This window comes from Athene noctua, chromosome Z, assembly GCF_965140245.1.
Source record: "Athene noctua chromosome Z, bAthNoc1.hap1.1, whole genome shotgun sequence".
In the NCBI taxonomy this organism is placed as follows: Eukaryota; Metazoa; Chordata; class Aves; order Strigiformes; family Strigidae; genus Athene; species Athene noctua.
In genome coordinates, this window is record NC_134077.1 from 81,368,687 (window position 1) to 81,385,596 (window position 16,910).

Sequence of the window (16,910 nt, forward strand, 5' to 3'; positions counted from 1 at the left end):
CAAGCAGCTAAAAGTTTTGCATCTCAAACGCCTATGTCTGATCTTGCCTTATACTTTAGTCCCTGCAGCTTCTTGCACAGGTGTGCTGACAGAAGCGTGAGGTTTGCACCTCAGAGGGACTAAGTGTCTGAGATTAGGGAAATGGCAGTTCGACTCAACTCAGACACAGCCAAACACAGGACAAGGCAGCTGTCATGCTCCTTTCTAGTCTATCTTCTATTTTTCAGTCCTTTTTTTCACTCTTCTGATTGAATTACATGAGCTACAAAATTACATACTGGGAGAGCCACAGAATGGGGGGGATAAGCAGAAAGTGCAACTACCACTGAAAGTGTTTTTTTAGATAATGAGTACTAAGAGGAAACAAATGGGTGTAAGTATGTCTCCTTTGATGGAAAGAAGACATAATTTCATTAAAAAATACTTCCAATTCATTGCTCCCAAACAGCATCTAAAGCAGGCAAGGGGATTTGTGAACAGCCAGCCTTCCACAGTGAAAATGTCCCCAGTTCCCTCATGTTCACCTCACAATGGAACATGTAGTAGTACACTTAAGCTATTCTCTTAATTCCCTAGGAGTCAAAAGGAGAAAAGAACAGGTTTCTTAAATTTCTTCAAAGCTTCAAGTGCTGGAAGCAGCACTTGAGAAGTTTCCTGAATAAAGAAACTGAGCACTGTAACACAGAAACGCAGCAGTTCCTAAGTATACTTCAGATATATGTACGTTAAAAGAAGCCAGGGGAGCTAGGATTCAGGAGAACAAGTGGTATAACCAGGGTACTTCTGGATCATTCCCAGAAATATCACACATACACAACGTGTTGTAAACAAACTGTTTTGTAGAAAACATTCACGAAGTACCACACATTTCTCGGACTGTTGCATTTATTTTCTTGCCCTCCTGACTTCACTGCTTGCCTCCTCTGATTAAAAGCAAACCTACAGCATTACATGGCCAGAAAAACTAACATACAGCCATGTTTTACCATAGCTACAAAAATCCTAATAGCTAACCTGTAAGAAAAACTAGCTAATAGCTATTAGGAGCAACAGAATGTATAAATATAAAAATTGAGTCCTCTTGAGAGAAATGGAAGAATTCTACAAGCTACCTTGATGGCAGCTGTTTTTATAGGGCTGTTGGAGAGTTCACCATTACAGTTAAGAGATTTCAGAATTCCTCTTGGCACCATCTTCATGCAGCAATTTTGAGTATAACATGCATTTTTATTTTAGGATGGCACCTATGATGGCTTTCAAAAGTGCTATTGCCAACAGGGTCTTCTTTTCAATCCCAAGGGAAAAAGGGAAAGGAAAAAAAAAAAATGTTGGCTTACCACCCCCCTCCTTCCCTAAGAGTTTGCTGGCTTGCTAGCCTTGGTGGTCAACTTGAACATGGCGCTTGACATAGCCAAACTTCACTCACTAAAGCCCATTAGAGTCCAGAAGGAAAGACAAGAAGAGATGCAGGGAAGAAACTGTGGAGTTGGTCCCCTCATTTATACCCACTGGACCCTGTAACTGTTGGGCAGCACAGTAAAGGCCAGAAAGCATACATGAGTGCCACCACTGACTACATGGTGTCACTGTTTCACAAGGAGGACTTTTTTTTTCTGTGATTCTATATAAAAAACAGAAACAATGAAACCCAAGAACAACTAAGAGAACTTTTATTAGTGATATTCCTATATTCGGTTGCTACCACAATGAAAGGGCTCTGCTTCTGCTCTGCAGTCCTGCCTCAGGAACACAAGCAAAGCAAAGGGATGCTTTGTGGTGTGACTCACTGCTCCCAGGTAATCTTCATGTTTGGGGGTAGCTCTGCAGCACACAGTTCATCAAACTTGGACACATCCTTCACAGGAGTGCTGTAGAAATTCAAGACATCCCCAGCACTGCACATCAGGTGGAGCTGTGAATTGGGGATAGCATGACCAAGTTCTGCTGCCAGCTGAGCAAGGAGGCGATACTTTAACCTATTTTCTTTGAGGGGTGTCTGCTGCCAATTATCGGGCAGTGAAGATCCAAAAATCTCCCTGATGTGAGACTCAAGGCAGCTCTGTATATCTGCTGGAGGAAGATAGCTTCTGCTGCGTGGTGGGGGACAGATCAGGCTGGGTTCACTTTTCTCTTCATGAATTATTTTCTCTGCTTCCACTTCTTTTCCCTTCTTCCTGTTGACACCAGACAGAAGTATTTTCAGTCTCTGGGCTACTTAAGACTGAGTCAGAGCACGTTTCTATACATAGCCTTTTAATATCAGACTCAACCTAGCCTGCAGACAGTTTATGCATCCTGTGGACAGAGCAGGTTTGTTATGCATGCACAAACAAAAGCACACATGCTAAATGTTTGGGTTTGCCCCAAATGCTGCTCACTACATAGGCTCTCTATACAGCAATCACCTGCCCAGATTATTTCATTGGTCTGAGTGAAAACAGAATTTTAACCAGATTTATGACTTGTTTTTCCCAGTTACAGCTCGAGTTTCGAATTTGCTGTGAAAAAGACTAACAAAAAATAACCACTACTATGGAAAAAAATAGTGCCCACATTAAAAAAAAAAAAAAAACAAACAAAAAAAACCCCAAAAACACCCCACCAGACTAGTTTTAACTAGAAAATTGAAGACTACCTCAAACTGACTTGCTGGTATGCCACAATCAACAAGCATGGTTCCCTTAAGAAGTTATATAGAAACGATGGCTGTTCATTGCCACTGTAATACTGCCCTGAAACACCTTTTTTTTCCATACCGAGAAAGATCGTTTACCATTTACCACAACAGGCAACAGCATTAAAAAAACCTAACTCCGCACGGTCACACCCGCCCGCTGCCGGGGCACCCTCCTCGGCAGGGACGCGATGCGGGCGCTCGCCTCACGCCGGGGCACGAACACCGAGCCCTCACGGCGGCGGGTCTGAATGACCCCGGTCGCAGGCCCAGCCCGGGGAGGCAGCGGGGAGAGAGACACAGAGCCGCCGGCGCCCGCCCCCGGGAGCCGCTCCCCCCACCCCCCAAAGCACCCCGCGTTACCTCAGGCCGCCCCAAAAGGCCCTGCGCGCCGCAGCGACCAGGCCCAGCCGCCCGCCCGCCGCCCGCCGCGCCGCAACGACCGCCATGCCGGGGGCCGCCCAGGCGCTTCCCGGCAGCCCGCGCGCGGTGACGTCCTTCCGGCCCGCCCCGCGCTGCCTCACGGGAGCCGCGGGCCTGCCGCGCGGCACCGGGGGCGCCCGCCCGTTAATGGCCGCCGCGGACCCCTCAGTGTGGGGCGGGCGGCCGCCGCCTCAGCAGGCCCCCGCGGGGCGGGTTCGGCAGGGGCCGTGCCAGCAGGCGTGGGAAGGAGGTTTGGGAGCGGGGCTGTGGGATTAAAAGAGCGTAAGGTGGAGACATACGTCGTCACCTTCTGCGACTTGAGAGTCGCTGTGTGGTTTTGCCAGTCACAGACTCTTGGCAGCTGTCTCTGGAGGTTTTCATCCCGTTGCTGGTTCTGTAAGCCAGCCCGTTTTCAGAGGAAGTTTGTTCTGTAGGCCACATTTCTGATCCAGATATGCAATCATATGAAAACATCACTCTTCCTATTTTTTAGAAGGATTGTACATTTTTACAAACAAATAACACTTTGTCTGTATACAGCCTTGCTTTGATTCATGGCAGTACGTTCAGCAGACGTCCGTTTGCTGTGGTCACAAATGTCTCTGTCAAAGGGAGACATGAGGAGTCTGGGCACAGCTGCCAGCTGCATCAGGCACGGCATGTGTGATAGCTGTCCAGGAAAGGAGCAGGAATTATTTAGTAAAGCTACAGTTTTAATTTAATGAAGTAGAGAGGTTTCTTTTGACAGTTTGGAGAAATGTTTTTTCCACTCTTAAGCAATATACATAGATCAAAAGATCGGTGGGATGCTTCTCATCAGGAGCAGGGGTTTATTTGAACTCAGGTGCTCAGAGACTTACAGGACCACAACTGACCCAGAAAAGAGGTGGTGTTCCTGATACTGGTATGGGCCTCTAGTGTTAGCAAGTCTCCTGCTCTTCATTCATGTTCAGTACAGACTAAAAGCCTGTATTAATTATGCAGTGATTGGATCCCTGTGAAGGAATTTGGTTTATTACTTCTGTGGAAGACTAGTTAGTAATGCAAAGCACAGAAGGATGTTACAGATCAGTGATTTTGCCTGTTTTCCCTCTCCTTGCTGGCAGGAGCAGGGTGTGCCATTGGCTGGAGGAGCAGCCTGCAGAGCAGGATGGCTACAGCTCTACAGGCTTGGTCTTGGGTGGCCCCTAAGGTAGAGGTGGGCCATCTGGGTCGTGTGGTCTTTGCTGGTTGGCGGGCTGATCCAAGGTGTTGCTAGTTGGTTGGTGTAGTATGTTGCCAGGCTAATACTCTTATATATTCTTGTTTACTTAGGTTTGCTATTTCTGCCATTTATGCCTTTTTTCTTTTTTTTTTTTTTTTTCCATAACAGCTGTCTCACTGTGCTTCAGCTAACTAAGCTTACATCTCTAACAGGTACATAGCAACATACCAAAGGTCAAACTGTGGGCCTTCAACATCAACCTAATTATTCAAGCTATGACAGCAGGGTAGGCCAGGATGCCTCCTTGCATGTTTTATGTTAGTTATTGTGGAAAATGCCACTGTAAAAGCACTTTGGAACAATAGTCTTTGCCCAGCACTAACTCAACCCGTGCAACCCTAACTCAGTGTATAGCAGCCTCATTACACCAACCATTCTCCAGAGAGAGGACAAGTTTCTGAAGGTGTGTTATTTATATGTGGCTTGAGTCCTGTGCACTGCTTGCCATATACATCTCTGAAGTTTTCCTCAGTGTCTGTCAGACTTCCATCAGTAGGATTAACCTCTCCAGCTGTATCACTATTGGATTGTTTCCCTTTGATCTCCTCAGGGTTTCCCGAGCTCACCAGCAGTAATGCTTTGTGACTTAATCTTTGGATAGGCTACTGAAAACCACAGATGTGTGAAAGAGACTGTGAAGTTTATACAGAAAAAAATTTGTGAGATAAAGATTAGTTTTCAATTACTGTTTTATTCCCATGATTGAAGACAGAGTCAGGTTTTGTAATTCAGATTTTGGCTGCAAAATGTGGTAATGGGCAAGGGTATTTATTTGAATTGATAGGGAACTACTTAATCTGCCTACTAATCTGGGTGCTAGGTTTAAACCAGAGGGAGAACAGGTTCATGATTCATTGGCAGCTGTTGTCTGTCATATGGAAAGAAATCCCCTTCTTTGAAACGGGCAGATGAAACAAGAATATCCCCTCAGTAAATTGTGGGAGTGAAGGATGGAGAGGAAGCTAATCCATTTTATCTCCAGTTTTGTTTAGGGTAAGGGAAATTAGATTTCTATGGTTTTCTTTCATTTCCGAACATCTTCCACCTTGTGTAATGAGACAGGACAAGGAAGGTTCCTGTGCTTTCAGTAGGTGTAGCTGGCAGTGAAAAGTGACTGCATAGCAGCTGTGTCAGTCTTTCCAGACATGACATACTGTCCCCTGCAAGCCAAACTGTTGATCTGAAAAAGAAAGAAAAAGGAGGGGAAACCAGTTAGCTTGGAGTAAGAAAGATACATGTGGAAAGACAGCAGGAGTACCCAAACGAGGCAAAACTAAGAGGATAACATCCCTGGTCAGCCTGAAGCACCAGGGTGGGTGGGGACAAGAGGAGGTGTGTTGTCACCTTCCTTTGTGGTGAGCAGAAATTCTCTGCACTGGGAGAAAGCCTTGTACCTGTGCCCGCTTGCGGAAAGCCTCCTGTGCAGCCTTCTTGTTCTCGCTTTTGCCCACCCATGCTGCTAGGGCTGAGGCTTGCAGGGCTCTCCCATATGAAAAGGTCAGTTTCCAAGGCTTAGGCAGAGGGGACTGATTCATGGCATTCAGGTTGACAGAAGCCTCCTCTTCACTCTGACCTCCAGACAGGAAGCAGATTCCTGCAAGAAAGAGGTTTGGAGGCTTAGAAACAGAGTGCTCCAGCCTCCGCAGTCCCTGACCTCTACGTGCCAGAGGAGCAAGCCTGTCAGATGTAGGACCAAAGCCATCATAGTGACAGTGTGAATAAATACATAGGAATGAGTTGGGAATCACCGGGAACAGCAGCAGGAACGGTGCGGAGAAGAGTAGTGACAGTTGCTACGGCTACATCCTGAGGGGTGTACTTCTTGGGGCAGGAATGCCCAGCCGTCACCATGTTGGGTTTCAGCAGTGTTCCTTCCAGGTACACATGATGATCATTCAAGGCCTTGTAGACAGCAGCCAGAACCTGAAAACATGAGGGTTGAATATAGACCTCTGCTCAAATCTTCACCTCAACCTGCTGTGGAAAGACGGCTTATTCCTTAGGAGTGTGAGAAGATCAAATTGAACTTTGCCTTCTCTTGAAATTTATTGCAGCCCCAGAGACATCACTACTTTTGAGATGACCAGGATACCACTCTCAATATTTATGGGATTTGTCTCTGCAAACTGAACTACTAAAAGAGGGGTGAGTGTTTTTGCTCCCAATGCATCTTTTTGAGATCAAGAATGCTTATATTGTCAGTTTGAGTGGAAATCTAAAAGCATGGATTCTCATTTGCTGTTAACTCATTACTTGACCACGAGCCACTCTTTAATCATTCCCAAAGCACTCATTTTAGTGATACAGTTATGAAGTACCTTTTTGGTCAAAACTCTTTGAGATATGTGAATGCACTTTTTGTAAGATTAGCTACTGATTTGTGAAGGGGAGGAGGGGGGCAGGAATCTCTTACCTTTTCTGTGACATACTGACAGCGCTGGAGATCATGGTCTCCATCAGGCAAGATCTCTGGCTCCACAATAGGCACCAAGCCATGCTAAGAAAGGAAAAACAGAAAGTTCTTTGGGGATGTGGAAAAAAAACTGTCCTTGTTGTCTATGCTGACTTTGGTGGTATTCCTTCTTGCTGCACTGCCCTCTTCCTCATCTTTCCCACAACCGTCTCAGAGATCTGCCCTTCAAGATACCTAGCATGTTATCCCAAGGGACAGTGAGAAGGGGCAACAACATCTCAGGAAAGGTTGCTGGAGGATAGATACCTGCTGACAAATGCTGGCATAGCGTGCCAATGTGTTGGCATTCTCTTGGATGGCAAGTTGAGAGGGTGTTGTGCTGGTGATCTTCAGCACTGCGCGCCACTTGCCAAAGTCAGCACCATCCTTCTTGTACTGGGCACAGCGCTCAGCCAGTCCATCCAGCCCTGCAGATGAAAGAAGAGCACTGAGAGCAGTTCTTCACAATGTAGCTCTTAAAAGTACCATGACACCAGCCAAGGCTGCAACTTGGGTGAGTCACCCCATGGCTTTTGCTGCACCAGGCATAGCTTGGGCTCCTTAGAGCTCTCCTTACCTTGGATGGTGGTTTCTCCATTTGTTCCTGCTAGGGGTGCTGTGCCTTTATCCAGCTGTGGAGACCAGGAAAACAGGAAGGGTTACAAAGAGATGGCGATCAGTCGCATCCTTATTTTGTTACCCATGGTTAGCCTGTCTTTGCAGGCTGACTCTGAGTAAAGTATGGGGCTGAACACAGTAAAGGTGCAAAGAAGGGAAATGTTGGAGCAAAGGGGAAGAAAAGGAGTGAATTGGGTAAGAGAAAGGGGCAGTGTGTAGATGGCTGCAGGGAGTGGCTCAAGAGCTCTGTCAGATGTGGAAAGGACTGAATTTAGGCTACTGCATGGATGGATTTAATTGCAGTCAATGGTGAGCAGATGGGATTTGGTGGATGAAAAGTTCCTGCATCAAATGTAGGTTAGTTAGTTGTACAAAAGCAATGCAGAGAATGGTCTCAAAGATCCTCCAGTGGTTTTAAAACCAAGCACAAAAGACAAAAAGAAGTGTCTGGCAGGAGACAGTGCTACCCCATATATAATTTTCACTGGAGATGGGGTTTGGATTAAACTGCCAGCCAGAGATGTACAAATACTCACCTTTATTCCCACCACAATGCCTTTTTCTTTGATGAGAGCTGGAAATGGCTTTCCACTGCTGTCTTTCTGATAGAGAGTCTCATGGAAGAGGATCACTCCCCCAATGCTCTGGTTGATGGAAGCATCTGAAGAGAAGAGGATCTCTCGGAAAGCCCGGCGATTCTCCTCTGTGTTCTCCACATTGATCCTCTGCAGCCTGTTCCCCATGGTACCTAATGAGGTGGACACGGGTGAGACAGAGAGGTGTTAGGCTTGGCTGGCTTCCTGGTCCCAGTATGTAGTAATGAACTGGGGCTTCAGCTCAGACCTTCTCTTCTCAGTTCACAGTTTGTCAGCTTTTGTTGCTGTAGACGAAGTCCAGCCTGGCAGAGGTGTTCTTGCTCAGTCAACGTTTTTTTAAGTATTTTTAATTTATTCCACTGATTTCAAAGATGAAGCAAACTTAAAAGTCTTGGGTACCGCTAACTGATTGATATCTAAAACTCACCTACTGATTCATCTGCAGCTAAGATCCCCTTTCCTGAAGCCACAATCCGCTGAGCAATGTCTGAAAGAGCTTTCTTCTGCTCGGGAGACAGCGCTGGGAATTGGTGGGTCATGTTGACTTCTCTGTGGAAGAGAATTACTATTACAAGCTGGGGAAGACTGTATACACAAACTGTGAATCAGAGACATCACTCAGGTATTTCTATTGGAGGGCTCTTGGTGCTTGTCTGGTCCCTGTTACCACAAGCACATGCCCAGAAATCCATTCGAGTTCTTCTTGGCTTGGTGCACCTGGCAAAACCAAAATAAAGAAATGCAGGAAACATATCCTAATGCATCTTTCCAGCACCAAAGTGGGAAAGACTCGGCATTTGCATGGGAAAGACACAGATTTGCCCAGAAGGTCAGTCTGTCATAAAAACATGCACCAAACTAACCAGTATGTTAACTGTGGACTCTGCAGACTTTTTGGTCCCAATCAGAAGAATGCCAGTGCTATACACATTTCCTAACAATGCCCTTCTGCCATTCCCTGGCCTGCCTTAGCAGTTATTTGCTACTTTGTCTAGCTGACTTTCCATTCCCACCCTCCTGCCTTGCTTCCTAATTCTCTCCTCCCCATGGCTGTTCTCACAACTGGAGTACTCGATGTAAGACCTGGGGGGTTAGGGTGATTCACCACCCATTTCTATCTTCTCAGCTGTGGCAGAGGCTTACCAGCTGCAGATATCTAGCACCTGAAATCCAGGTTCTGCCTTGTTATGACAAAACACTTGATCTTATTCAAGTTTTGATTATATGGCATTATATTACAGTTTCTCAGATCATCTGAACAGTCCAAGTTACTTCGCAAGTTACTTCCCTATGTGTGTAAGCCCATGAGCCTGAGACAAAGGAAGACTCTCTTCCCTCTGTTTATCATATACTATAGCTAAAACAGTGGGTGGCAAATCCATGAGATGAATCATTAAAGAAACACAAAAGATCTCCAGTATCAATTTTCCTCCAGAGGTGCAGGCCCCTGACCAATGTCTGCATTTTTGATTGACAAACTCAGCCTTAGAGAGGAGTGAGAACATGCCATTTCCCATTTTACCATATGCCAGAGATTGCCAGCAGATCTTTCTTTCCATATAAGCATGTATGCAGCCAGCTCTTCCATTCTTTTTCCCAGCATGCAGATACTTTACCACAAAATACTTGTCTTATCCTCCCTGCTGAAGGGCCTAACGGGGAGAAATGGTCAGGGATCTAGCTGCTACTCATGACAGAGTAACAAGGGCTCTGTGCACCATGCCAAAAGGTGCCAAATTTTTTCTAGCAACATGCCATCACTGTACTGTGAAAGCTGTAAATCCGCATCTCTGATTTATAGTTGATACTTTGGTATGGGTGATGTTATTGTGCAAGATTCAAATGCCGTTGTCTACTAGTACAGACCAGTCAGATGCAGTGTCCAGATGTCTGCTTTACCCTTCTGTGAGTTGTTTGAGAGTAGAATTCATCCTGTGCAACTTTTCAATGGTGAGTCATTCGAGGTATAGAGGGAATTTGAAGGAGCGTGTAATGAAGACCGCATCAGATGAGGGAGGGTTCCCTCCTTTTCCAAGCACTGAAATGCCTTGCTGTGCAGAAGCAGGCTTTACTGAACTCTGCTCTGTATGCCAGACTGTGGCTAGAGCTCTGGGAAGCATCCTTCTACTGTGGTGACCAAAACTCCATCACTCACAGCTCTCATCCTGTGCAGCCTACCTAAAAGAACTTGAAGAGCTGTTGTTTATGCTGTGTAACTAATTCAGTTCACCTGTAAACCTCCTCATCCCTCACCTGCTTTCTGTGTCTGTTACGTTTCTTAGAAGTAGGAAACTGGCTTGTTACTATGATTACTGTAATAATAGTATGTGTTGTAAGAACTTCAGTCAAAACCATAGCACTGTTAAATAAATTGCTATGCAAAATGATGAGCAACCACTCCAGTAGTTCACAGTCTCCGTGGAAAAGACTGGAAAATTGTGATCTGGCAGGAATATAATCTTGTCCAAGGTCAAAGCCAATGAACTGCTAAATCAGTAAAAGGATTTCAGAGTTGCAGTTCAGAGGTATGCTACAGCACGAGTAGACGTACCCAGATAATCTTTAATCCAGCTAGCTGAATTACAAGATTATCAATCACTCTAGTTATGTTCTTATGGGTATATTTTCTCTACAGCAATGCAATAAGCAATGAGACTAATGTCTGTTGTATCTTACTTGTTTCCAGTGTTACCATAAAGATAACAAAGAGACAGTTATCACTCAAAACCAGCCTGCAAAACAAATTGCCAAAGTACAGAAATACAAATTTTCAGTGGATAATGCTGCTCCAAGTGAATACTCTGAGAGACTGAAACAATTCAGTGTAGTTCCACAGTGATGAATTAGAAGACAAGAGATTAGTTTCAGTTTCCATGCAAGTACCTCATTGAGTGTGAAGGAGTAGGTGGAGATTTGCCAGAAGGCTCCCCCAAATGATCTGTAAGGCCATGGTGAGTGGTTCTCAGCTACTCTGCTGAGCTACAAGGACGAGTAAAATGCACAGTGTTCCTATCTGAAATGGTGAAGACATGAATGCAAAAGAGCAGTTATAAAGCTGGTGATAGATCTAAGATCCAGGACATTCAAGTACCCTTGATTTAGGGCTTTATTTTTCTGTGATTCTTTCATGACGAGCATAATCTCTGAGGATCTTCCTTGCTGAATTCAGAAAGGGTGTCTCTGCTGTAAGGTACTGCTCTGAGCATTTAAAGGGGAGTGCACTTCAGTAACACTTCATACATCTGCCCTATAAAGAGTAAGCTCCCAGCACATCCACAGAAATATTAATGTACCCCCCTTAAAGAGCTGGATATGTCACCTTACAGGTCCTGAGGTAAAACGGTTGTGCCCAGGCAGCCAGAGCCAGGCAGAGCATTTCATTCTCCCAAGAGCGAAGCTTTTTTGCCATATTATTCTGCTTTATTTGTTTAATTTGACAACTTTTCCAGGCAGGAAAAAGCTCGAAAGAACTGTGTTCTCAGCAACAGTATCTATGAGTTGTCCCACCACTAAAGTTTTTCAAGAAATTTTATTTTTATTTACCCGGTTTAAGCTGTGGGCTAGTATTATAGTGTTACAAGCTCAAGTGATTTCACATTGATTTGACATTGTATGAATACAGTGTACTCTCTTTGTGGTAATGCTTACATAACATTTTTTAAAAGTGTAAAAAGTGGAAGAAAAAACCCAAAAGAATAAAACTGCACAGAATGCATAAAACCTCCAGCTGTATGGCTACCTTAAGTGTTTGTCAGGCTTCAGCAGTTCCTTAAGCAAGCAGAGTTCTTTGTTCAGCCCCCGGCCTGTGACCAGCAGGAGGTGGGGGTGGGAGGAAAGGGGACAGCACAGTTGTCAAAGTAAATATTGTACTGTTGAAGTCTCAGGTTTTTCTCAGCTACCATAATTGTGGTCTGCACGGGAAATATCTTCATGTATATCAGCACAAGCACTGCATCCTGTTAATAGTGATAACCAAAGGGCAGAGCCAAGACGAACAGCAGAAGGAACAGTTACATTCCACTTCAGATCATCTTAGAAACATTAATACTTCATTGGCGTCTTTTCTTTCCAACCACCTCAAGTAACTGGCATCTTCTAATCTTACAGAAAATCTCACCTGATTCCTGGTTTGCAGACATGAAAAGATTGGATTAGAATCTGTAAAATTTTCTCTTGGGTCTCTTCATTACCTTTGTTTATAAAATTGGTTCCAAAAGTGCAGGATCAAACTCTCAAAATATGGTTTGTATCCCATGCATGTAGCTTTTCCTGTTCAATTGCTAGTAAACACAGCCCTTCAACATCATCTCTGACAGTTAGCAATACAAACCACATATGCATGTTGTTGCACTGTGCACACAAGAGATTCTGCTTCCAAAAAGCAGGGTTTGAAGAAGCAAAGGTTGCATATATAAATAGATAAATACAGTTGATGAGGAGAATGAAAAATATTCAAAAATTTAGCCCATCACATGCAGGCACAGTGTTGCATCTGACTGGATTTACTCCGTGTTTACCCTTGTCTTTAGCAGAGACAGACACATAATGAGTTATACACCTTATATTCTCTTTATAGTGGATAAATCTACTTATTGCCCTCACTTCTCTATGGAGCTCCCTTAAAAAGCTATTTCTAAGTATAAGTCTGGTTACTTGGACACTGGGCAAACTGATAGGTCTGAAGGCTGGGCAAGCCTGGCCCCATCCTGCTGACAGAGCACATTCTTATCTAGCCTGCAGATGACACCAAGCTGGCAGGACTAGTTGATACGCTTGATTGCTGGGCAGCCATCCAGAGGAGCCTGGACAGAGGGCGGGAAGAGGCCAACAGAAGCACCATGAAGTTCAGCCAGGACAAATGCCCAGACACTGCCTGGGGGGCAAAGCCCTGGCAGTGATCCCACCAGGTCTAGTGGGATGGGGGAAGAGCTCTTTGGGGAAAGCCCAGGACCCTGTACAGGCAGCGAGCTGAACAGAGGCCAGCCACGAGAGCTAGCAGCATCCTGTGTGAGCAGAGGTCTGGCCCAGAGAGCAAGGGGAGGACAGGGACTATCCCCCTCTGCTCAGCACTGTTTAGATCACATTGGGGTACTGCATCCAGTGTTGGGCCCCCACAGTACAGGAAAGACATGGACAAACTGGAGTGAGTTCAGCAGATGCCACTGTGAAGGTCAAGGGCTGAAGCTCTTTGCGAGGGTAAGGCTGCAAAGCTGGGTCTAGTTCAGCCTCAAGCAGAAGTGGTTTTTGGGGCACCTCTCAGCAACCCCCAATACCCACAGGAGTGATGATCAAAGAGGCAGAGCCAGGCTCTTCACAGCGGCATGTGGCAGGAGAGGAAGAGACAACAGGCATAAGCTGAAACTAGAGAGATTTGGACTGAATATGAAGAAAATTTTTTTCGCTATTGGGACAGCCAAGCAGAGGAGCAGGTTTACAGTCTGTGGTGTCTCCATCCTTGGAGGCCTGGTCTGACCTTGTGTCTAATCCTGCTTTGAGCGGGAGGTTGGACTACAATTACCCTGTGACTCTGTGTGAATACTTGCTCTAGGGAGTTGAAGTGGCAGCTGTGTCTTCTATATGTATGAAGGAGGTCTGAGGGAAGAACAGGGTGTTTTTCCCTTCACCTTTGCAGTGGGAGTGAAGGTATAGGAAAATGTTTCATTTCTGGATTCTAAAAAGTGTCAAGGGCATGAGACAAAAATATATATTCAGACAGAAGTCTGCAGCAGATGTTTTTGATTGACGTAGTAGTTTCACCATCTTGATAGATCCTTTGGGGCATATATGATGGTAAATTGCCTGGTTGGTTTTTGCTGTCTTATGAGGGTGGGAACAAGAGTTTTTTCTGTCTTCATGCTCTGTCTAGGGACCTTGCTTCAACGTCCTATCTCAAGTGGATGGGACTATATGATACTTGCAGTTCCCTGTCCTGATTCCCACATTAGCTTCACAGCTATACTAAAACCCTGAACAAATGTACCCCCATTTTATCTCTCTAGCAAGTATGAAAGGAGGTTACATACACAGGGACCTGGCCTCTGCCAGTGCAGAGCACTCCTGGAGCACTCAGTATATATAGCTAGAGATGGCTGAGGTAGCAAGAAGCTGGTTTCTTGGAAGTAAGTGTGGTCATTAGGGTGAAGTTGCTTCTCTCTCAGGGCTGGCCTCTTCTCAGAGAAGGTAAAAAAACGCTGTCAGACTTGCACAAGAATTCATGTCTTATAATGCCAGCAGGGGAGGCTGGGTAAAGCAGTGGTGAGGGTTTCAGGTGAGCTAAATAGTTTTGGGTGCCAGGCGCATGGGATAGTTGAGAAGGTGGTGGAGGATCACAGACTTGGTGAGGATTTGAGTTTGTTGAGCAGTTTTCTGAAGCTGTCCACAACTTGAAAGGATACAGCCTAATGTAAGAGCAGTTTTTAGTTTCCTGCATTGTAGACTATCTTACATGCCCCTGCTGAAGAATCTTATCCGCACTACTGCACTAATGCTTGAGAAGCTGCACAACAAACACACATAATTACACTTCTGTCAGCATTAGTGTTTTTCAGGACCAGCTGCATTCTCCAGTCATTCTCTCTTCTCCTTGCAAAATACAAATTTATGTACTCCACAAGCATAAACAAACACATACAAATCAAAGCAGTAGAAAGCAATGCAGGTATGTTATTGCTCTAGTCCCCTTAGACTAAGGATTCACTTACTCCAGGAGTTCTGAGTGACTAAGCTAAGTTAGAAAGCCAGTGTTAGCAGCAAATGGGTCACATTGGAAGATCACTGCAGAATGGCTGAGTGCTTATTTCTTGCAAGCTGTTCCTGGAACAAAAAAATAAAAACAAAACCAAAACAACTCCCCAAGCCCACTTTAGATAAGCACATTTTGTCACAGCTGCTGATATACATACCACCTCTACAGTTTAGAAATGAAATTATTATACTTACTTGTTTGTGGATAGTGCCTCTGCTGCTACAAGCTTTTGGTGAGGTGGTTGCAGCCAAAGAGACCGGGTTCTTCTAATCACTAACTTTTATAAAATTCTTGACAATTTTTTTTTTTTTTTCTTCCACTCCTTCATTCTCCCTCCTCCCCAGGCTGGTTGGGGAGATGTCATTCCTTGAGATTGATCATTGGCTGTCTGACCAACCAATGGGACCTAGTCTCACCCCTGGTGTTCCTTCCTCCCCTTTCCCCTCCCCTCTATATATAAGACCATTCAGGATGTGGTGAAACTGAGGCATTTTCCAGTTATTTAAATTATACCTCCTCTTTCTAAAACAGACTGAAAAGATATACAAGAAGAGCCATGGAAATTGTTTACAGCGATCCTGTGCATACTTTCCCTTTAGGGTTAGATCTTTTGGAAGCTTGTACTTAGGAAAATACATGATACAGGAAGGAAGAGTAGAAAAAAATGCAGAACCAATGCAACAGATCCTTAATTGACATGAGTTACTATAATTTCAGTGACTTCCTATTTATTTTCCTCAGTCGAAAATTTGGCACAGAAACATATTTTCCAGTTAGTATATGGAAAGGCAAAATGTGATGCTTACAGTATCAGGGTTAATGAAGCTGCAAGTTCTGTTTTCCTTTAGTGCAGTGTATGTGTGCAAATGATAGTTATCAGAAGAAATATGTCCAGATTGAGGTGCACAAGTGCAAATCAAATTTTCCACCAAAATCCCATTGAAACACCTACCCATATTACAATTAGTTGATCGCTTAACATTTTTTTTCTGTGAAAAATGCTAATGTTTTATAAACGGTACATTCCAGTTTATATGAAATCACTACAGTTTTTCACTAAATCCAAGTAGATAGACTTCATTTCCCCCTTCCCCACCCCCCTCCCCAGCCCATACTGCAGGTCAGTACTCCTGGAGGTAAGTACAGCAGAGGGACTGTTAAGCAAACATCATGTCCTCAGCAACAACACGCTCTGCGACCTTGGACATTAGCATGTCTTTACCACAAAGACCCAGTGTTTGCCTGAAGAATGACGTAGTTTCTCCATTTGTTTGGCGCGTGTAGTGACACCTTTAGCCTTTACATGGATACGGTGAGACATGTGATTTCTCCTCTCACTGATCGACACTTCCTCCTTGAGCCTACCTCTTCTAGAGCTGCATGCCAAGATCAGTGCCTGTAGTAAATCTTAACCGTTTACATGCTGACAGCAGTAGCACTCCGTGACACTCAGCAGAGAAACCTCTGCAAAAGCTGAGGATACAGTACAGTTAAACGCCTTGTGCTTGTGTTGTTTTATTTCCTTTAATGTCCTGTTTCTTAACTTTTTTGCTGAAGAATGCTGTGGCACATAACGTGGACATAAAGCCTTCCCTGCTTTAGTGTTTGCTTTATATTTCATTTTTCCTATCCTAGCAGAAAGATGAACCCCATAGTGTATTAAAGTCTCTCCACCACAAACGAGGCATCTAGTATGGATTAAAACCACTTTTAATGAAGTACATTATCTAAGAACCTCTTGAGACAAAGAAGGTGCAATACTGTTGTCTTCTTCAGGGCCACAAAGAAAATCAGAGTTTGAGTCCCATCATTCCTGATATGGTTAGAAGCTGTCACAGGTAGGAAAGTACTTGGAAGTGTTCTTTTTCGAGTGTCATCTGTGAGATGGTCTGACAGGCTATTAGAGAAAATGGGGGGGGAGTCTTCTTGGAATAAATATGTCTGACATTTAGAAACCACTTCAGATAATCCCCTGCAGCCCACCTTGTGTTCTTAACTCTTTCAGAAGTATATATAGATATTTCCATGTGGGTAATGGCTAGTATGTGCCTTTCTAGTCCTTCTGAGCCAATACCTGGCACTTCAAGCACTAGGATTACAGATCCTAGCAGAGATTCAGAAGACTGAGGAGAAAAAGA

At 44.5% G+C, this 16,910-nt stretch overlaps 2 protein-coding genes across 2 annotated transcripts; both read right to left on the bottom strand.

Moving 5' to 3' along the window:
* Positions 1–1,653: 1,653 nt before the first annotated feature.
* Positions 1,654–3,169, bottom strand: MRPL50 (mitochondrial ribosomal protein L50). Its single transcript, XM_074932351.1, has 2 exons — positions 3,038–3,169; positions 1,654–2,174 (listed from the first exon to the last, which is right to left on the bottom strand). Exons 1-2 carry the CDS (start codon positions 3,121–3,123, stop codon positions 1,784–1,786), a joined length of 477 nt encoding a protein of 158 aa, XP_074788452.1. The 5' UTR covers positions 3,124–3,169; the 3' UTR covers positions 1,654–1,783.
* Positions 3,170–5,041: 1,872 nt separating this feature from the next.
* Positions 5,042–15,013, bottom strand: ALDOB (aldolase, fructose-bisphosphate B). The gene is made up of 9 exons (XM_074931989.1): positions 14,967–15,013; positions 8,455–8,576; positions 7,968–8,179; positions 7,391–7,445; positions 7,081–7,241; positions 6,775–6,858; positions 6,110–6,284; positions 5,756–5,955; positions 5,042–5,541 (listed from the first exon to the last, which is right to left on the bottom strand). Exons 2-9 carry the CDS (start codon positions 8,564–8,566, stop codon positions 5,446–5,448), a joined length of 1,095 nt encoding a protein of 364 aa, XP_074788090.1. The 5' UTR covers positions 8,567–8,576; positions 14,967–15,013; the 3' UTR covers positions 5,042–5,445.
* Between the last annotated feature and the right edge of the window lie 1,897 nt (positions 15,014–16,910).